This window comes from Suricata suricatta, chromosome 17 (assembly GCF_006229205.1).
Source record: "Suricata suricatta isolate VVHF042 chromosome 17, meerkat_22Aug2017_6uvM2_HiC, whole genome shotgun sequence".
Classification (NCBI taxonomy): Eukaryota; Metazoa; Chordata; class Mammalia; order Carnivora; family Herpestidae; genus Suricata; species Suricata suricatta.
In genome coordinates, this window is record NC_043716.1 from 25,427,229 (window position 1) to 25,449,111 (window position 21,883).

The window sequence follows — 21,883 nt, forward strand, 5'->3', positions numbered from 1 at the left end:
AACAAAAAAGTTCCAACTACCTGAAACATTTTTCTTTAGCAACCAACTTAAAAATAGTTAAAATGGGGGCACCTGGGTGGCTCAGTTGGTTTAGCGTCCAACTTTGCCTCAGGTCATGACTTTACAGTTTGTGGGTTTGAGCCCCACACTGGACTTTGCATTGACAGCAGGGACCCTGCTTCAGATTCTCTGCCTTCCTCTTTCTCTGCCCCCTCCCACCCTCCCTGCTCACACTTTCTTTTTCTCTCTCAACAATAAACGTTTAAAAAAAAGGTAATACAGTCATCAATTGCTGCTGGTGGTAAGTCCTTGAAAAGACAGCATAGTATAAAGAGTCTCAAGAGGAGATAAACCAGTTTTCTGAATTGTTAATATAAACAAAATGTTTCTGAATGCTCCGAGATTTGCTTATTCTAAAAAAGCATGAGGTCCTTCAAATTACACGTTTTTGTGTATACACACCAACAGAGGTTTAAAGGGGGGCTCCACCTTCCGAGCTAGCAGTTCTTCCCAGTTAATATGCCTGAAGAACGGATGAGCCTAGGAAAAAAGAGCCGAAAGAAAAGTCAAGGGGCACAGACTTCCCTGCATTGACAAAGTAGCTGCCTATTTCAAGTTACCAATCACCAAACAAGCTGGACTTTAAACAACTACATACAAGCTTCACAAATACACAAAATTAGCACTATCTTCCCCTCAAACCACCAAACAGGTCAATCCCTACTTGAACTTCTCCAGCATCCCCAGGACCAGCTCCAAGACGAGAAGCAGCATTTCTTTTCAGCAGCTTTAGGGAGGGGGAGAAAAGTGATGAACCTTAGTCAAATTGATTGCTTTTTATTTATAAAATTTGCTTGTCTATATTGCTAATCTATTTTGAGAAAATACGATTTATTAATTACTACTAAGTACTGTTTAGAAATAAAAAGGAAAGAAAATCTTCAAACAAAGTTGTACTTTACCTGCAAAACCTGTAGGCTTTCTTTTTTAATATATGTGTATGATTCTTTATTCAAAATGTATATTCAATTATATCTACTTAAATCCCAGTAGTTGAGGCTTCCTGTTTGGTGCCCTACCTTTTTAAGCAGATCTCTGGCTTCTTGTGTGAGGTAGGGAGGCAAATTGAGTTTACATTTGAGTATTTTGTCAATTGTTTTCTTTCTATTCTCCCCAGTGAACGGGGGCTAGGAGTAGAAGAGAGTGAGAAAAATCAGCATATAAAAAAATAAAATTACCGCTTTCCTGAATTACTTATGCATAGACATCAGAAATATAAGCTATGATATGGGCTAGCGGCTAAAGACCTGTCCTTTTTAAGCAACGGGGCAGAAGAAACCGGGCTTCCACTATTAGCTTTGTGCATGGCTGAGCCATGTGATTATATGCTTTACTTTCTCTACAAAATAAGGGCAGGACCTATTATACCTATGTCACAGGACTGCCGTGACAGACCATTTAAACAAAAATGTTTTTAAAAGTATCAAGCGCATTAGCATGATTTGTTTTTAAAGGACTCCATCAGTAACAGTTTTAGAAAGCACAGGAAAGGTCTCTTGCTACAATGATCTGTAACCACTCAGCACAGACCAGAACACATGCAGCTTTTAACTGTGCACCTACTGCTCCAGTCAGCATGTCGTACATTAATGCTCCCAAACTCCACCAATCCACAGCACGATTGTGGCCACTCCTCATCAAGATTTCAGGGGCCCTACAATGAGAAAAATAATGCGCCTAAAAAATTCACCCACTTGCATACCATCTGAATTAGAATTTTAAAAACCATATACGGAGCCAATTGGTGCTATAGGAACCGCGGCACACTATTACGTAAGCCAGGTAGAAGGTAGCTGTTGCCCCCAAACCGGTTATACTTTTTTCAACATGCAGCTCACATGTATTCTATTGTTCCACAAAATGTGTGTGTGACTGTTCCATCATGAATAGATTCTTTGCATAGTCCAAAGTCTGTTAGTTTCACATGACCTACAATGAAAGATCAGAGCATGGTTACTGCGAGAACTCTGAGTATGTGCAGTGTTTGAATGCATCACACAAGATAATAATTCATGCTTCCATTTCACTTTTCCTGCCTTAAATATTTTTTTTGAAGATACAAAGAACTAGTAAGGGGCCATCCATAAAATGAGATGCTAACTCCGTAGGAGGCTAGCGCAGTCACCTTTGGCCAAAGATATAATCTACCTAGCAAAGGGAAAAAGAAAAAAGAGAAAAAAAACTAAAACAGCTTGTGCAAGGCTCAGGCTTTACCTATACCTAGAATCCTCTACCAGCCAGAGACAGTAGCACTGGGAAAAATTCTCCAATCTGCCTTAAGTAAACAAACACTAATAAAGATGCTGTACCTTTCAAACAGAGGTGTTAACACTATACTTCAAATATGTAACTTTTACCACAGTGAACTGTGTGGAGAATTTTTTTAATGGTCTCAGAAAGTCACTGTAACAAGTTAGCTTATTCTGCCAATACTGCCAGTTCAGAAAAAGAAATGAAATTGCTATATGGCATGGGACCTTCTTCTCTTACCCAGAAAGTAAAAACCTGACACAAAGAACATTTCAGTTCAAGTTTGGCTTTACTGAACTGTTATTAGATATCCCGTGGTTCACAACACAAGGGACCCTGTTTCAAAGAAAAGAAAACGCAACGGCCTAATTCAAATGTAAATGGGCACTTTACTCTGACACAGGAGAAATATGACCTGTATTTTCACAGAACCACCTGACACACTTAAGTTTATGGATCAAAGAAGTTAACTAGTCACTTCCCTATTCTATCCTTTGCCTTAGAATTCAGAATCAGAATCTAGGTTTGGGGGAATGGGAGTAGAACTGGGAGGGAGAGGGAAATACATAGATTCCCAGGATATATTTGGTTAAGTACAGCATTTCTCCTGAAAAAAGAAGGAAGAAAGGAAGGAAGGCGGAAGGAAGGGGAAAAAACACAATTTGAAACAGATTTATACTAGCATCAGTTGTCCACACACCATTTCCTGTCCAAGAATTTGAAACTCTTAACCACCTGGTGTATCATTTTGTAGACCTCGGGGGATCAGCCATTGCTACCAAGCACTCCAACAGCCTGGCTGGCTGACTGAACTGCAAAGTCTACACAGCCCGCATTACTCTTGCATCAATCAAACTGTCTGTAGCAGCATGCAGTTGTAATCAAGACTCAGTCTGCTCTACCTATCGTTGTAGAGAATATTGGCCTTTCTGATTATTATGTTTGTTGTTACAAACAGCAAGAACAAACTGATGCCTACATCAAACATTTCCTTCCCAAGGCTATACCAAATATTTTTGATCAATTCTAATCCTTTCTTTTTTTATAGCATTAAGAAAATTTATCATAAAAAGTATTGCTTCTAATATTTATATATTTTTATCCTTAAGGAAAACTCAACTTACAGAGCTAAGACTTACTTTCCAATTTAAGGAACAAACCAAAATTAGAGTTTGGACTAGCTTTTGGCTCACCATATGGTATGTAAAGATTTCAAAAGAATTACAAGCTAGAAAGAGCAAGGATTAAACCGAAAGAGTTGAGTAGCCAATTATCCTTAACTCCCCTTAATCTCATCAATCACAAATACCTAAATCTCAACAAGTATTATGATGCCATAAATTCTGAGGGAGGAATGAATAATAATAGATACATGACTATGGGGCTCTGAAAAATGACCGTGTGTGGGAGGATTTTAAGATGATTATTTACTATAGAATTGTTTACGGTATATCTCCACCTTGGTGATTAAGCATGATATTCTCCGGCTTCAGGTCTCTGTAGATGATCCCCTTTTGATGTAAATGCCCCAAAGCCATGGAGATTTCTGCCAAGTAAAAGCTGGAAACAAAAGTGATTTTATAAAATTAAAAAGAGTAATACACTCAAAGCAGTTTATGTATGGAGCAAAATTCCTTGAAAGAAATAGACATGCACCAAAGACCAAATTAGTGGGGATGGGGGTGGGGATGGGAGGAAAGAGATGGCATAGGATGCTGCCAAAAGGCATGATGACATTTATGTTTCACTTATTTAGTGAAACTATAAAATGTTTAATTTCATCATTAGAACATACTGCTAAAATTGCAAAGAAGTCCAGAAAAGGCCAAACTGTCACTGGTTTTTGTTCCGTTTGTGTAGGAATTGGGCCAATAGTCATTCAGATCAAAGCAATTTTCTCCCACCCACCCCCAATTTTAAAATCCCACAGGACATAGAAACTTTGTTATTCTCAGAGATCAAATTTTAGTTTCAAAAGAATCCTTATAAATAACCTGATCCTTAGAAGCCCACTCATCCCTTAAAACAGCTGCTATTTATATACAGTTCATGCCCACAGTATCTGCCCTCCCTCTTGCCAGCCAGCCCACAACTATAAACTGTGTGACACTCAAATTTATCTACCTCAAAAGAATAAAGGGCTGAGTCAACCCTGTCTGGATTCGAAAAGCACAAGGCACTGCAATACTGGCTGCATAACAATGTTGCAATCCTGCAGATTACGCCAGGATGGAGAGGGTGTGTCCTAGAGGACTGAGGCAGTTTCACAGCCAGCAGGACCACAAACATAGCCTCCAACATGGCTCAGAGAGCCTCCTCCAAAAAAGGGCACTTCATCCCTAAGGCTCTTAAATGCAGCTTCTGTGTTAGAAAAGGCCTGAAATTAAACAATGGAATGCAGTTTGGTAATTAAGGTAGAAAAAACATTTAAGTGTTTTCTATTCAATTAATGTGTAGGATAAACTGATTTACTGTTACCCAATACTGTCCTCTCACAAAAGGATGTGTATATTTTTAATTTGAAGCAGATGCCATCTTAAGAAATATAAGGGTAGATCCCATCCTGGCCATAGAATCAATCCACAGATGATGTGTGCCGGTTTATCACCTCCCTAAGACTGCACCTTGGGAACTGGAAAGTCTAAAAAAAAAGAGGAGATGATTTCTGATACTTTCCATTGTTCCACACATAAAGTTTCACCGGAAAACCACACTCACCCACAGCCAAGGCAGGCAGCTTACCAATTCAAGGAAAGAAAGCCCCAGTGAGAATGGTTCTGTTAGGAAGTGGCGTGAAGAGCGTTCCACCCAAGGCCTGGGGGCAAAGGAATGATGTGACCTCCAAAAGCTGCCCGTCCCATAGGTGCTTCTCCCCCTTGAAGTCCTGAGTGACTGACTGGCTCCAGAACAGTTCACTGAATCATTTGGCCGCCCGCAGCGGGAGCCGGGCTCTGCTTTTAATTGTGTGAGTCATTACCTGCATCCATGCAGCCACAAACGTGTCACTTACCAGGCTGTGTCTTCCATAAATATTCCTTCTCTTTCTAACTGCATAAATAATTCTCCTCCTGTAAAAAAAAGGAAAAGACATTAGAAATAAAACACTCTTCATTTCCAAACCATTTCTAATGAAAGAGCTGTGCTTTCCTTTTAACCATAATTAAAAGACATCAGTTCCTTAAAAATAAACGGTCCTAAAAACTACAGGTTTAAAACTAAGTCTTCAGGATTCTATTTTTAGCAGTGTTCTTATTATGTGAAATATATAAGTTTTGGAATTCTAAGTTTTACATCTATAAACTTCAAAATAGTGATCGATTCCAGACCTGAGGTTATAAAAAATCTTGGTTAAAGCTTCTCTAACAGCTTACCCTAAGCAGAAAAATGTTAGTATATAATTGAGCCACCTTTACAAATTAAAATTAGCAAATGCTCTTATTCCATATTTTCAGAACTCTTAATCTAGAGGAACCTGACAGCAGCTTTGTTAAAACCATGGCACTATTCTGAATATTAAAATAAGTAATGATAATAAAGAATTACATCCCACTGAATAATCTTAGAATCCATTGAGTCCACAATGATGTAAATCAATGAAGAGATCAATAGATTTTTTAAATGGGAGAGAAGGGAAAGTTCTTCATTACAGTAAAATTCCAAATAATAAATGAATGAGGCATGATGGAATAAGAAAAATCAGTTGGCAATCATCATAATTAAGTGTTTCAAGCAAGAATCAATGAATGCTAAAACTGTATGTGAAAGTTTGATGAGAGACGAGATATTTAAATAATCCAGAAGTATCTCAAGATACTTATTCATTACAAAGGGAAAACTTCACCAGGGGAAAAAACTGGCAGACACCACCTTATACGTGATGAAAGTTAACATCAACAGTAATGGGACAAAGATATAAATATCATGTACCTCCTGATCTGACAGAGAAGGACAGTGTCACTTCGATGGTCCTCCCAAAAATGCATGACCTGAATCTAATGTTGAGGAAACATCAGATAAGCCCAAATTGATGTGTTCTACAAAATAACTGCCTTATTCGCTTCAAAAATGCTAAGGTCAAGAAAGACAAAGAAAGAATGAAGAACTATTCCAGATTAAAAGAAACAGAGATATTACTGTATCAATGTTAATTTCCTATTTTTGATCCTCTTAATAGAGCTAAGTAAGATACTGTCATTGATTTTAGAAACTATACACTAAAGTATTTAGAGGCAATGGAAAACCATGTCTGCAACTCTCTTGAGCAGTCCAGAAAAAAAATGTATATACAAATACATGTGTGTATGTATATATGTATATACACATATGTGTGTGTACATATGTATATACACGTACACACATACACATATACACACGCACATATGCAATGCATATATACACATAAAGAGGGAGAGAAAAAGAAGGATGAAACAAAACTGGTAAAATGAGAACACTTGGGGAATCTAGGTGAAGGATGTGTGAAAATTCTTTGTACTATTTCCACAACTTTTCTGTGTAAATCTGAAATTATATCAAAATAAAGTTACCAAAAAATGAAAAAAATGGCAAAAGTCACAATAAAGTGAACTAAATTCTACAGCTTTCTGTTCCATGTTGCAGACTATTGTGAAATCTGTTATTCAGAAAACTCACATGTGTTTGCTGGAAATAGATACTTGGGATCTAGAAATGATAAGGAAGCAACAAGTTTCTAGGAGGTGGTAAACCCTAGAAATTGTGGATGTTTTCCAATGTAAACTGCATAGTCTATTAAAAAAGCTGCATTAAACCAAAAAATTCTTCTCTTTAGAGATGCAATTCCAAAAATATTCAATATCTTAAACAATACTCTCAATAAGTTTTCCACTTCAATTTAGAAAAAATGCTTTCATGATTCATGTAAATTATAGTTTCTTACCCAAGTGTAGTCAATGTGATGTCTATCAATTAGGTGTTTGTTATTTTATGTAACTGATTACATAGGGATAAGGATTAAGATAAAATTTTACAGACAGGGAAAAAAACTTTAACCTTTAAAGTTTCCTTCATATCTTTCTGCCAAAAGAAATATTCAGTCTCATCTGAATTCCTTATGTCAATGTATTTGTCAATTTTAAGAATAATTAATCACATTGAGGAAAAGCATTTTTCCATTGGAAAATAATTTTGACCCAGTTTCTGGAGCAAATGCAAATAATTACACCAAACTGAGTGTACTGACCGCTGAGATACTCAAGGATGAGGTAGAGTTTTCCACCAGTCTGAAAGGCATAAATTAAATCCACAATGAAGGGATGCTTTACTTCCTCCAGAATATTCCGTTCTGCTTTTGTATGAGCTGTATCTTTAGCATTTCTTACTATCATTGCCTAAAGGAAAAGAGATGATCTATAAGAACATTAACAGTAGACATTTTTACTCTATCGTATCTGAAAAATCTATTTTGTGCTTTTCTTGCCAATATTAAACTATTAATCACAGTTCCCACTAAAGACAGAGAAAGGACTAACAGAAGCCATTCACTTCTCATATACATCTGCACTGTCTAGACTCTTTGAGGTGAACACGTAAATGAAAACTAAAGATACTTTTAAAAAAATGTAAACAGATCAAGTTTATTCATATTCACTAGCTGTTGAATGTCTACTATACTGTAGGCTCTGGAACTAGAAAGCAGAACTAACAGAAGTCTCCAGCCTATAGGAGTCCGGAGTCCCAGGGAAGAGAGAGAAGTCAATGCAGGTAAGCACAAGGTGCTACGGGAGAATGGAGAACTGCATCTGACCTGGAAGAAGAGTTCCTGGAGGTGGCAATACCTAAGGTGTTTCATGAAAAATACTTAAAATGAAATGCAGAGCATAAAAAAAGGCATTTCTAGTGTAAAAGAGGCTTGACAGGACGTATCTAGGGAATCTGGAAGTAGTTCAGTATGGTAAGAAGCGGCTAGAGATTAGGCTGGAGATGTAGGTGGAGACCAGGAAATATAAGGCCTAGGCATCTAGGCAAAAGCATTTGCATCTTAGAGGCACAAAAGAAATGTTAAGGTTAGAAAAATGAATACCCCTTGGCTTTAAGACAGACAGTTTTAGTAGCAGTGTGTAGTTTTAGGGAAGAAATAAGACCAATTTAGAGGCTAGTACACTAACCTAAGCAAAGTAAGACCTTAGGTAGAGCCTTACTGTAACTAAGAAAATGCAGTTGGGGGAAAAAAAAGATAAAGATGCATCATCAGCACTTGCTGACTGACTAGGTATGAGAAGAAATGATGATACCATGGTTTCTGCATAAGTAATAGGATAGATAATGGTTATCATTCAATAACAGGGCATAGAAGTCAAGAAAAAAAGTTTTGGGAAAAACGATGCACTGTTTTAGGGATGTTAAGTCTGTTTAAATTATAGGACTATGTTCTGGTATATGTAACATGAAAAAGCATATACACAGGTTATCGGTTGCAAAGTGGAAAGTTGGAAACAACCTAAGTGCCCATGCATAGAATACTGAATACCTAATGTGTAAAAGAATGGGGAATATCTCCATGAAAGCAAGGTGCAAAAGAGCATTTATAGCATAGCAGTATCACAGGATGTTATTTTTGCGTAAGAAAAGGGATATAAGAATATATATATATCTCCTTGTATGTTTAGTAATTAACACAACTAAGATAAACCAAATGCTAATGACAAATAGAAAGGTAAGAAAGGAAATCAGACTCCTCAGTATACCTTCTGAGTAAAACCTCAAAGGTTTTAGCATTCATTTTTTTTTCTGTACCTAAACCATATATTACTGTGATTATAAAATGGAGGTTTTTGAATTCTGAACAATGTCAATGCTTAATACATTCCAAAAGTAAAATTAAATCAACAGGGATGGGGAGGGAAATAAAATTGAACACAATAGAAATACAAAAATGTAACTGAATATTATACTGAGAATTTTAGCACAGGAGAAAAATGATATTTAAATAACTTTACAATAACATAAATAAATAAATAACTTTACACTGCAGTCTTAATGACGTATATGTAAGTATAACAAAAATTGCAAAGAAATCCTAAACCACACTTAGCAGGTAACTGCTGGTAGTATCAGCATTATATTTCTCAAACTATTACGCATGTATTGTACAACTGAGCAAACAAGTAAATTTATTGATGTTGCTACCAAGCTTCTCACTGTGGAAAAACAGAGATGCAAATATGGATTGAGAGAAGAAAATCCCTATGGAACTGGACTGGAATCGGGGACATCAATTTGAAGCCATGATTTAAAAACAAAAATCTCCTTGCTCTGCCCACTGGAAGAGCCAGAAACAATGACACCTTAGTAGTAAGGAGCACAGGTGACACCCAGATATTGGTTTCTCCACCAATAAAAGAAACCAGGGTTCCTTAGAGAAAAAGGTCATTCTAAGCCAGGGTCAGGGAAAATGCAAGGTAAATCTGGAGCACTCTATTATACCAGGAAGTACTAAAAAACTGACAAAGATATGTCAAAAGAACATAAAAGCTATCTTAATAGAGAGCTCTCTAGCAAAATTTGAGACAATTTGAGAACCAAAGTGAACGATGAAATGGATAACACACTAAAAACCAAAAGTCCATATTGACTCAAAAAATTTTTAAAGTATGAAAAACTCTTCTTTGTAGAAGAATGACAACTAATATAGAAACAATATGATAAAAATAGAAAAGTCTCCATTCTGTAATCACACTAGTAATACTTGATGGGGATAAGAAACAAAGGATGATAAAACCACTGGGTAAAAGATTATTAGGATAGGGGAGCCTGGCTGGCTTGGTCAGTGGAACATGCAAGTCTTGGTCATGAGTTCGAGTTCCACGTTGGGCACAGAGATTACTTTAAAAAATTACTAGACTAGACTATTCATATCCCTAAATAGTATACCATAGATGCTTATTAATTTAGGGGTGCCTGGGTGACTCAGTCGGTTAAGCATCCAACTTCAGCTCAGATCATGATTTCATGGTTCATGAGTTTGAGCCCCACGTCAGTCTCTGTGCTGACCGTTCAGAGCCTGGAGCCTGCTTTGGATTCTGTGTCTCCCTTTCTCTCTGCCCCTCTCCTACTTGCACTCTGTCTCTGTCTCTCAGAAATAAACAAACATTAAAAAATGTTTTTACTAAATAATAATTTCAAAGAGAAAAGGATACCTGTACTATGGAAAGTCTGTCAGACACTACCTTAACCAAGTGAGCAAACTCACTTTCACCAAATAACAGGATAGAACGACATAATGTACTTCCTGACCCCATGCACTGAGGACATAATATTCCTGGAAAAAGTATTTAACCTAAATTTACAATGTACATGTTTTCATAAGTAAACAATGAAATATATCCAAATTAAGGAATACTGTGCAAATTAACTGACCTGAGCTCTTACACATGAAAATGCCCTTACTCTTTAAGGCGCCTGGGTGGCTTAGTCAGTTAAGTGTCTGACTCTTAATTTTGGCTCAGATCCCATAGTTCAGGAGATAGAGTTCATACATTGGGCTGAAGCACGAAGCCTGCTTGGGATTCTCTCTCTGCCCCTCCCTCCTCACTCTCTCAGTCTCTCAAAATAAATAAACTTTAAAAAGAAAGAGAGAGGGGCACCTGGGTGGCTCAGTCAGTTAAGTGTCTGACTTTGGCTCAGGTCATGATCTCAGGATTTGTGAGTTTAAGTCCCGAGTTGGGCTGTGGGCTGACAGCTCGGAGCCTGAAGCCTGCTTCAGAGTCTGTGTCTCCCTCTCTCTCTCTGCCCCTCCCCTGCAAACGCTCTCTCTCTCAAAAGTAAATAAATGATAAAAAATTTTTTTAAAAAGAGAGAGAGACAAAGAAAATAAGAGTAAAACACCATGATAGCTAGAATAACTTTCAAATTTACATGTATGTGGAAGGGATGAAGAAAGTAGGGGTAGACAAAGAGAATATGGCAAACTTAATTGGTGTTCACTGTACTATTCTCACAACTCTTTGGAAAGTTTGAAAAACTTGAAAGACACATTATTTTTTAACTACTCAGGAAGTTTGAGGTTGTTGGTTTTTTGTTTTTGTTTTTTTTTTAGTTTATTTATTCTGATAGCAAGAGAGACACGAGGGGTGAGCAGGGAGGCAGAGAGGAAGAGTCCTTCAAACAGGTTCTGTACTGACAGAGGCTCAAACTCATGAACGGTGAGATCATGACCTGAGTCAAAACCAAGAGTCAGATGCTTCACCAACAGAGCCACCCAGGCATTTTTAAATAAGACATTCTGAGAAAGTTTGAAAGCAAAAGCCTAAGAGATAAGATGCAGAATCAGTAAAGCAGAATCACAGAAGTCATGGGAACAGTTTCAAAATGCTATTGTCAATAGGTTCAATACAACAGAGAGCTAAATCAAAGATGAATTAAATAAAGACCATTGGATTCAGCCATTAGGAGATTGGTGGTGACCTAGGGGACAAGACTTCCATGAAACAGTAGAGTCATTAGGTCAAAATATAGTGAGGAAAAAAACCAAAAAGCAGTAAGACATGACTTCTCAAGAAACTCAGCTACGAAAGACCAAGAGAGTGGAAGTCAGAGGGAGACTCCATAAAGGAAGGATTTGTTTTACTAAATATGGCAAAGATATAAATATACTGAAACAAAGAAAGAAGTTGGGATAGAGGATGGGCAGAGAGAAAGAAGTGACAAAGACCACATACAGGCAGACAGAGAGATGAGATCCAAAACATAAAGAAAGGGTTTAACCTCAGAAAGGAGGAAGAATAATACATCTCCCACAACACTGGAAAGAAGGAAATAAAGACAGGTGAAAATGCAGATTGATATGGTACTAGGGGTAGGGATCAGAACAGGAAGTGGAAGGAAATCACATGTGCCAGCCTCAAACAGGAAGAGAGGCAGTCTATTAAAAGAGGAGAGATGGACTGATAGCAAAGTTATAGAGAATGGAATGAGTTGTCTAAGGACATGTAAAAAATAGTGGGCGAGTACTGAGGGTCCAAACAGGTTGGGGACTATGAATTTGTTCCAGCAGCGATCTACAAGTTTGTGTGACTTCTGCCAGCAATGTGCCAGCAACTGAGATACAGGAATAAAGGAGCATTAACAACTAAATTAAGATTAGGACTTTCCTAAACATAAGGTCAACGGGGCTAGCAAGTGACTGAAATGGCAGATTATGCTGATTAGGCTGGATCAAAACAAAGTGAAATAAGAAGGGGGTTAGGAACTTGAGAAAAAAGCCAAAAAGGCCAAAGGACTAAAAGAGTTAGGGTCAAAGACCAGGCATTGTGGGAATAAAGAAGCAAGAAAGTTATTGTTGCCTTATAACCCGATACTTCAGAGGTGGAGAACACAGCCTTCGAGGCTGGTAAGGTGCAATGGATGTGAAGGCTGATGGCGTTGAGATCAAAGAATTAGAAAGCCAGGCTATGGATTACTTATTTAATACAAGGAGAGTGAAGACATCCAGGATGACAAGGCTTAGGAGTGAAGAAAAAAAAATGACAAAAGGTGAGAGAGGCCCCAACCTCAAAGTAGAAAGGATTTTGACCACAGTATAAAAGAGAAATGGTAACAATAAGCTTATCAGTTATTCTCTTGAATTATATAGTAAGTAGAGTGATAGGCAGAGACTACATTTGCCTCAAACGCTAACTCCTAGTAACTAGCATAATGGCTGGCACACTGCTGGTTTTCAACTGATTCAATAAAAGAAGGAATGGAAGAAGTATGACCAATCTGTGAACCAGAAGCCTTTAGCCAAAGGGCCTAAAATTTACAGTGTGGTCTGAACTCATGCCATAGGCAATAGTATTTTGCTTCCAGGATACATTTTTGTTGCAACTGGTAAGAAAGAGAAATAGTCTTTTCCTCAAGATTCCACCATGAGAAAATACCCAAATGGTACCATTCCTGTAAAAAAAAAAAAATAAATCCCAAGAGACTGTCCAAATGCACACCTCATTTAAGATAAAGAGATACCTAGGTCTACTTTGATTTCATCTTCAAGGATGGAAAGAGGTATGTTTTTACCACATACCAAGTTCAGCAGCATTAGTATGCTTTGCTTCCAGGATAATAAAGTTAGAATAAACACACTCAAAGGCAGCATGCAGTCATCTTATCTAGTCAGGAATCAAAATTATGGACTTAACCTTAGCAACCTCTTTCATTATTTACCCAGTGAGCTTATTTTCAGGGACGACAAGGGAAAAATGAGACGGTATCTGATTCTATAGCCAGGCTTAGGGAAAGAAAAACCCTGGGAGCAGACGGAGTACTAAGCAAACAGAAAGGCAAGCAAGTTAGGTCTTAGAATTCTGGGCCCAAAAAGAAGGTCTGACATTTAGCAATAATTAAATCTACGGATTTCCTAATATATTGCACCCATCCACCATCAGCAGAAAAAAACAACATCTTCTTCTTTTCATTAAAGAAACCCATGCCAGAAATATACTTCACTCAAGACAGAATTAGGAATATGGTCAGCCCTGATTATAAAATATATCAAAAGGTGGAGGAGGGCACTTGTAGGGATGAGCACTGGATGGTCTATGGAAACCAACTTGACAATAAACTATAAAAAGTAAAAAATAAAAAAATTATATCAAAAGGAATTAACCTAAGAATCTTGACCAGCACTTCTTTCAACATTTTGAAAACAACTATTATTACACTGTCTCCAATTCTATACCTAACAAGTTTTACAGATCAAACTGATTAATTGCAAGTGTTTCCAATGGGAAAGTCAGACAGTAGATTAATTCTGACTTACTGATACAGAAACTGATGTTCAGAATATCTAAACTGCTGGAGTGCCTGGGTGGCTCAGTTAAGTGTCCAACTCTTGATTTTGGTTCAGGTCACAATCTCACAGTTTGTGAAACTGAGCCCCACTGACAGGGCAGAGCCTGTTTGGGTTTCTCTCTCCCCCCTCCTCTCTGCCCCTGCCCTGCTCACACACAGGGATGCACCCTCTCTCTCTCTCTCTCTCAAAAAAAAAAAAAAAGAATATCTAAATTGGTTCTTTAAGACAATCACCAGGGTGGGGGCACCTGGATGGCTCAGTCAGTTAAGTGGCCGATTTCAGCTCATGTCATGATCTCACTGCTCATGAGTTTGAGCCCTGTGTTAGGCTCTGTGCTGACAGCCTAGAGCCTAGAGCCTGCTTCAGATTCTGTCTCCGTCTCTCTGCCCCTCCCTGATCTTTCAATCGCTCTCTGTCTCTCTCTCTCTCAAATATAAATAAACATTAAAAAAGAGAGAGAGAGAGAGAGAGAGAATCACCAGAAGCCTGGCTGGGTCAGTTGGAAGAGTATGGGACTCTTGATCTTAGGGCCATGAATGCAAGCCCCATGTTATGTAGAGATTATTTAAAAAACAAAAAAACCTTAATAAAAAAAAGACAATCACCAATAAAGTGTGGTCATAACATTTGTTCCTCATCTTTAAAAGTAATAAATCATACATACTGCCTAAGTAAAAATCAGGAAGAAGATAAAGACCAAAGTATTACAAACTCTGTAATTTTTGTTAAAAGTCATTTTGATTGTCTTTCAATAGTTTTCTACCAAGACTCATTTTAAATCAGTGTGATCTTTTCAGAAATCAGTTCCAAACAAAAGAACAAGAAACCAAACGCACATAATCCTTTTTCAATAAAACTAGAAAATGCATCTAACTCCACACCTCAAAAGATGAAAACACAGCAAGATAAAGCAATGGTACATGACTCCATAGAGTAGGGTATTATCAAGCCTAAATGCCTGCACAAGGAAATAACTCAAAAGAAGTTGATTTCATCTATAGAATCCTAACAGGTTCAAAAATTAGAGACAAAAATAAAAAGCAAGGAAAAAAATATATGAGTCATTAGAGACTACAGAAGGTAGAGGACTAAAAACACCATTTGGAAAGGTGTACTCTCCAGAAAGAGTGAAAGATCAAGGAAATACTTGACTTCAGTGAACGTCTGCATGCTCAAAATGTAAGATCGCCCTCATTCAGTTCCAGGGTGCTCTTTCTAGGCAAAAGAATAGAGGCTCTTTCTCAGCACCAACTGACCTACAGACAAATATTTAAAGGGTCTCCGTCAGTTGCCAGCCAACTACATGACTCTCCTACACAGATGGAACTTGTGATCAGCTTTTCAGAGTTCCAGTCTCAAATATCAACAATCAGTGAAGGACACCAGCCATCTAAAGAAGGCCTTTGATATGGGAGAGACTAAATCAAACCCAAAGAAAAAAAAACTTAGAAAAGAGATAAAATGCACAGGACAAAAGAACATTTCAAAGTATCATTAATCCTTCAGAGGAACAAGAAAACATACTCTACTCACACACACAAAAAGCTATAAAAAGAAAAAAAACAACAGAGTTCTGGGGAACCACAAACATGATAGGTTAATAAAAATCAGTAAAAGGATTAGAAAATAAATTTCTAGAAAAAGCTCAGAAAGTAAACAAAAAGGCAAAAAATGGACAAATGGAAAAGATAAGAAAAATAGATGACCAGTTCAGGAGGGAAAACACCTAAGTAGATATCCAAGAAAATAGCAGAGGGGTAAATTATCAGAGTTCATATAAGAAAATCTCCTAGGGCTGAAGGATTCAGACTTTTAAGACTGAAAGAGTAAAAATAAAATAATAAGGATCAAACACAAGATAATACATCATTGTAAAAAATTAGAACAGCAATCAAAAGAAAATCTTAGATATCTTTAAAGAAAAATAGACCTCTAAAGGAATAATGAGAATCAGTATGACAAGGGACTCCTCAATAGAAACACTCAAGGCTAGAGGGAAATTAAGCAAAATCTTAGATGAAAATGATTTTCAACTTCAAAACCACACCCAATCAAACAACTGTAAGGGTGTAAGACGGAAATTTTCAAATACGCAATCATTTCCCAAAATTATTACCTTCATGCACCCGTTCTTGGGAAACCACTAGTAGATGGTCACCAAAGGAGGGAACGAAGGCATAAACTAAGAAAAAGGAAGCTATGGGATGAAGGAAATAAAGAATCAACACTGACAGAGCCAAGGGGATTCCAAGGATTTGGTCAAAGTCCAGTAACAGCAGCTATGCCTAGAAAGCTACCAAGAGGGGCAAGAACCAGGGAGCAGAAGGTTCCGATGGGATGTCTACAGGGAAATAAATGAAACTGACAGACCACCTAATAAGTGGGACCACAGAACACTGGCTTGAGCAGAGTTGTTGGAAGGTATGAGAAGACAATAGTAGACTCAAAGAAAATGAAGCAAAATATGAGGATGGGGAGAAAGAAGAAGTGAACGAGAGTAGGGTGGAAGTCAATACATAAATCTTAACCTGCTGAATTAAGTGATAGCAGAATATTCTTATTACTTAGAACTATGGAGACCAGAACAAAGAGCCAAGGGTTACCTCAGAGGAAAATTAAAAGACCTCTCCTTTCCACCTTCACCAAGCAGAAATAACAGGAATAACAATAATGAAACATATCATATTCTAAGAGGACTTACTGTGTTAGAAATACATTTTCTTGACTAAGAATTTTAGGCCAAAATGTGGGTTTTATAGCAATTAAGAATAAAGTTGGTGGGGGAACTCCTGGCTGGCTCAGCTGATGAAGCATGCAACTTTTTTTTAACGTTTATTTTTGAGACAGACAGAGCGTGAGCAGGGGAAGGGCAGAGAGAGGAGACACAGAATCTGAAGCAGGCTCCAGGCTCTGAGCTGGCAGCACAGAGCGAGATGCAGTGCTTGAACTCACCAACTGCGAGATCACGAACCGTGAGATCATGACCTGAGCTGAAGTCAGCTGCTTAACCAACTGAGCCACCCAGGTGCCCCAAAGCATGCAACTCTTGATCTCAAAGTCATGGAGTTGAACACCCACGTTAGCCGTGGAGCATACTTTAAAAAAAGAGAGAGAGAGAGAGAGAGAGAGAGAGAAAGAAAGAAAAAGAAAACAAAGATGGGGATAAGGGAGAGAGAAGGAAAGAAGGAATCACCTTTTTAAGCACCTTCATGGCAAATATTTTCCCAGTATTTGCTCCTGTTACTTTTCGTACTTGAAAAACCTGAATAAAAAATACAAGTGTGTGTGTGTTATTAAAAGCTAAATATGCTAGCCACACTCCCTTAATTCCTATTTACAGGAAACAAATGATAATAGATTATATTCTTATAGAAATTAGTAACATAAAGTGTGCCAAAATGATGAGCTAAAAGAACAGATTATATTAAAGATTTAGTAGTGAAACCTGCTACACAACATGGGTCCGTCCTATTTGGTCTGCTCACTTATGGTGGCAAAGGTGGTCAGTGACCATCCAATGATGAGCATTCTATTTAACTTCATACATAAAATCCAAGTTTGCAGAAGCAGGATACCAAAATTAAAAATTATAAAATATCTTATAAATTTCTCCCAGGAATGCCTCTGTTCTTGCTTCACATAAAACTTTAATAATAATCGACAGGGGATTACCATTTACCTATTCCTTAAAATGGCTAGCTATATAAAACATTATCATGCAACAGCTAAAGTAATGTGAGACTCTAAGTACATGTGTTGCGTGTTCAAGATAATCAGAAAACATTAGAATGTGTCCTTAAGCCTAAGAATAAACTACAAATGTCATGCTATGAAAAATTTAACACTGCACAACAGCATAAATAGTACTTAAACTTAATCCTAACTAATAAAATGGTATCCAAATTCTATTTTTTGATAGAGAATAGCTAGGTATACATTTTCTTGAGCAGAACACACAAAGGTAAGGTCATAAATTAGAAAGCCTTGAGCAGAACTATGAAACTAAGAAGTTCTCTTCATTTTTCTTCTCCCTTCTTAGATTCTTCAGTTTCCCTAACTATTGCTCAAAATACTGCAGGTCAAAGAATACCAATTCAGGTTTAGGTCTCAGTAACCGATGACAATTTAATGTGCCATGCCGCCTGAAAGGAGTGGTTGTTAAGAGGATACTTACACGGGATACCATTTAACCAAAGGAAGGAAGGAATCCTCTAATAATAGACTTTGCCTGGCATAGTTGCCTACTTATTTATGCAATAAATATCAACTGAATGCCCATTATCAGGCTTTTATGCGTATGATGGTAGGAAGAGAACTTCTTTACATCCCTCAAATAATAGCTTGTTGAAGTGACCATATCCTCTGCTGACAGTTAGCAAACAAAGATTGAACAAGACTACTGAACCAGGGCATAACAATTAATCTACCCAAGACAGACAACAGATCTCACTTTCAAAAATTCTTCCTACCTTTCCATAGCCCCCTTTACCAAGTACTCGAAGTAGCTCAAAACATTCTGGTCTGATTTTTTCTGGCCCTCTGTTCACACTAGTTTCCGAAATTTCAAATTTCTCACAATGTTCCATACCACTGGGAAGAAAAGAAAAACCAAAAGTAAATTCTCAACACGTTAAATTACCTTTAATATACTGTAATTGTAATCCAAGTAAGTAAAAAGGAGAAGGTACATAACAGCAAATTTACTACCTGTGCTCCAAAAACTAACAATTCAGTGACATAGTAGGTCAAGATTAGGATGGCTTGATAACTGTCTGTTTACAAAATGTGCTACTATTTATTTTTGTAAGCATCAAGCACCCTCAAACTAAGATAAATTAGGACCAGGTTTTTACATTGACAAAGGAAAAAAGTCTTCTGGTTATCCTTATTTAGTTCATTCAGAATGTCTATGACATTAGGTAGCATCCAACTTCATTTGGCAACTTCAGAAAATCTGGGAACTTTCTCAGGCATCTGGATGGTTCCGTCAGTTAAGCATCTGACTTTGGCTCAGGTCACGATCTCGCAGTTTGTGAGTTTGAGCCCTGCATCAGGCTCTGTGCTGACAGCTCAGAGCCTGGAGCCTGCTTCAGATTCTGCGTCTCCCTCTCTCTCTGCCCCTCACCTGTGAGCTCTCTCTCTCAAAAATAAATATTAAAAATTAAAAAGAAAAAAAAACTGGGGCGCCTGGGTGGATCAGTCAATTAAGCGTCCGGCTTCAGCTCAGGTCATGATCTGACAGTTTGTGGGTTCAAGCCCCGCATCAGGCTCTGTGCTGACAGCTAGCTCAGAGCCTGGAGCCTGCTTTGGAATCTGTAGCTCGCTCTCTCTCTCTCTCTCTCTCTCTCTCTCTCTCTGACCCTCCCCTGCTAGTGCTCTTTGTCTCTCAAAAATAAATAAAAAACATTAAAAAAAATGTTTTAAATAAAAAAACAGAAAATATGAGAACTTTCTAAAAGCACCCAATTAGCTCAAGTCTCTTTGCTACAAAAAAAAATTCTTGCTAATAAAATGTATCCATTCATCTTTCCATATCTACTACTAGCTTGATTTAAAGATTCCAACACTGGCATTTATTTTGTCACTTAAATGCTTTTTATATGAGTGATCTCAGTCTCCCCTCCAACCTATGGTTTTTACTTAAGGGTGGGTACAGAGCAGATTAATCACCACAGTCACCTAAAAGAGCTGGCCTAAAATGACTTTTGAGATTACACAAATCACTTTATAAATGATGTATTACAAGAAAAATAAGAGCATTTGACTTTGAAAGGCATTTCTAAAAATTTGATTTTTTATTAAGAAAAAATATTAAACTAACAATAATTCCTAACCCACTCAGAGTCATATTCAGTATACTTTAAGTCAGAATGAATACCTTTTCCTGAAAATCTATATATGATCTCAAAACCCTAGATATGTTACTATACTAGTGTGCATATATACAATTAACTCAATAAACCAAGTGTGTGTATATATACACATATATAATACATCACTAGATAATTAAGAACAGGTTATTGCAATCACATGATGGTTACAAACCAGAGCTGATAAAATCTACTTGTAAGAAAAGGAGCACAATAAAATCTTTTCACATAAACTTACAGTTCATATGGTCCAACTCCCCCATGGTCCATGCTTTCATTTAACTGACCCTGAAAAATATGTTAAAGTTTTAAAAATAAATAATCTCATAAACATAAAATCAAAATACTTAATGCTTCATCCTACTACTAAAGGAAAATGAATGAAATAAACCAGCTTAAAAATTCTCCGTACTTTAATAACAGGCAAATGGGATAAACAAAATACGGTACGTAATAATATACTTTTAATTTTCTATGACAATTAAGCTACAGATGCTATTTATCAATGATCTACAAACAAACCCAGGTGATAACTCCTTTAAAAATCACATTTATTGGGGCACCTAGATGGCTCAGTCCATTGGGCATCTGACTTCAGTTCAGGTCATGATCTCATGGTCTCTAAGTCCCAGCCCTGCGTTGGGCTCTGTGCTGACAGTTCGGAACCTAAAACCTGCTTCAGAGTCTGTGTCTCCTCTCTCTGCTCCTCCCCAACTCATACTCTGTCTGTCCCTCTCACTCTCTCTCTCAAAAATAAATAAACATTAAAAAAATTTTTTTAATTACATTTATTCAGGGGTACTTGGACGGCCTATTTTCTTATAGTTCTTGAGTTTGAGTCTCACATCAGGCTCCATTCTGACAGTGCAGAGCCTGCTTGGAATTCTCTCTCCCTCTCTTCCTGCCCCTCCTCTGCTCCTGCTCTCTCTCACATGCATAAGCTTGCTTGCTCTCTCTCCCTCAAAATAAATAAACTTTAAAAAATCATTTATTCAGGCGCCTGAGTGGCTCAGTTGGTTGGGCATCAGACTTTGACTCAGGTCATTATCTTGTGGTTCATAAGTTCAAGCCCCACATCGGGCTCTGTGCTGACAGCTTGGAGCCTGGAGCCTGTCTTCAGATTCTGTGTCTCCTTCTATCTCTGCCCCTTCCCTGCTTGCTTTCTCTCTCTCAAAAATAAACATTAAAATTTTTTTTAAAATCATTTATTCAAAAATACATTTTTGTATTATAAAACTAAAGGCACCACAATCTGAGTTACTAGATCAAATGATTTACACAAAGTGCTACTCTGATATACTTCTGAAACACAATGAGTATCACTACAACCTAACTAAGCCGAAGGTAACCACAACCTGTCCACAATATTATAGTGTATGATGTAGCTGATCAAAGCAAAATAATTAAGCACCACCCTCAAATTGTCAGGAGTCATGCTGGCCAAACAATCATTCTAAACATAGTATAAAGGTGTACAAACTTTAATTAACCTCCTGTACACTAACAATGAACAATTCAAAAATGAAATTAAGATAACTGTTCAGAATAGAGTCAATAAGAAAATAGCATCCATTAGAAAAAATTTATCAAAAGAAATATAAGACTTGTACATCTGATAACTATAAAACATTGAATAAAAAAATTAAAGAAGGGTGCCTGGGTCTGTCAGTTAGGTGGCTGACTCTTGATCTCAGGGTCCTGAGTTCAAGCCCTATGTTGGGCCCCACATTGAGCGTGGAGGCTACTTAAAAAAGAAAAATAAAAAAACCTACCTAAATCAAAAGACATTCCACATTCATGGATCTAACAACTTAATAGTGTTTAAGATAGTTCTACTAACCAAACTGACCTACAGATTCATCTCAATCCTATCAAAATTTCAAGCTCCTTTCTTGCA

At 37.4% G+C, this 21,883-nt stretch overlaps 1 protein-coding gene across 6 annotated transcripts in view; it reads right to left on the reverse strand.

The window, feature by feature from the left end:
- Positions 1–21,883, reverse strand: part of RPS6KB1 (ribosomal protein S6 kinase B1) — a 39,105-nt gene that overhangs the window by 8,895 nt on the left and 8,327 nt on the right. For 3 of the 6 annotated variants that reach the window (XM_029927763.1, XM_029927760.1, XM_029927764.1), the window contains exons 2-12: positions 20,225–20,274; positions 18,586–18,706; positions 17,310–17,378; positions 7,529–7,676; positions 5,321–5,378; positions 3,770–3,870; positions 1,899–1,989; positions 1,624–1,714; positions 1,080–1,187; positions 725–787; positions 463–540 (exon numbers count right to left, since the gene is read on the reverse strand). In XM_029927763.1, coding sequence (XP_029783623.1) covers positions 463–540; positions 725–787; positions 1,080–1,187; positions 1,624–1,714; positions 1,899–1,989; positions 3,770–3,870; positions 5,321–5,378; positions 7,529–7,676; positions 17,310–17,378; positions 18,586–18,706; positions 20,225–20,274 — 978 coding nt within the window. Of the gene's footprint in view, positions 1–462; positions 541–724; positions 788–1,079; positions 1,188–1,623; positions 1,715–1,898; positions 1,990–3,769; positions 3,871–4,435; positions 4,952–5,052; positions 5,126–5,320; positions 5,379–7,528; positions 7,677–17,309; positions 17,379–18,585; positions 18,707–20,224; positions 20,275–21,883 lie in introns of those variants that run through there. The other 3 variants (XM_029927761.1, XM_029927762.1, XM_029927765.1) reach the window with 3 other exon arrangements.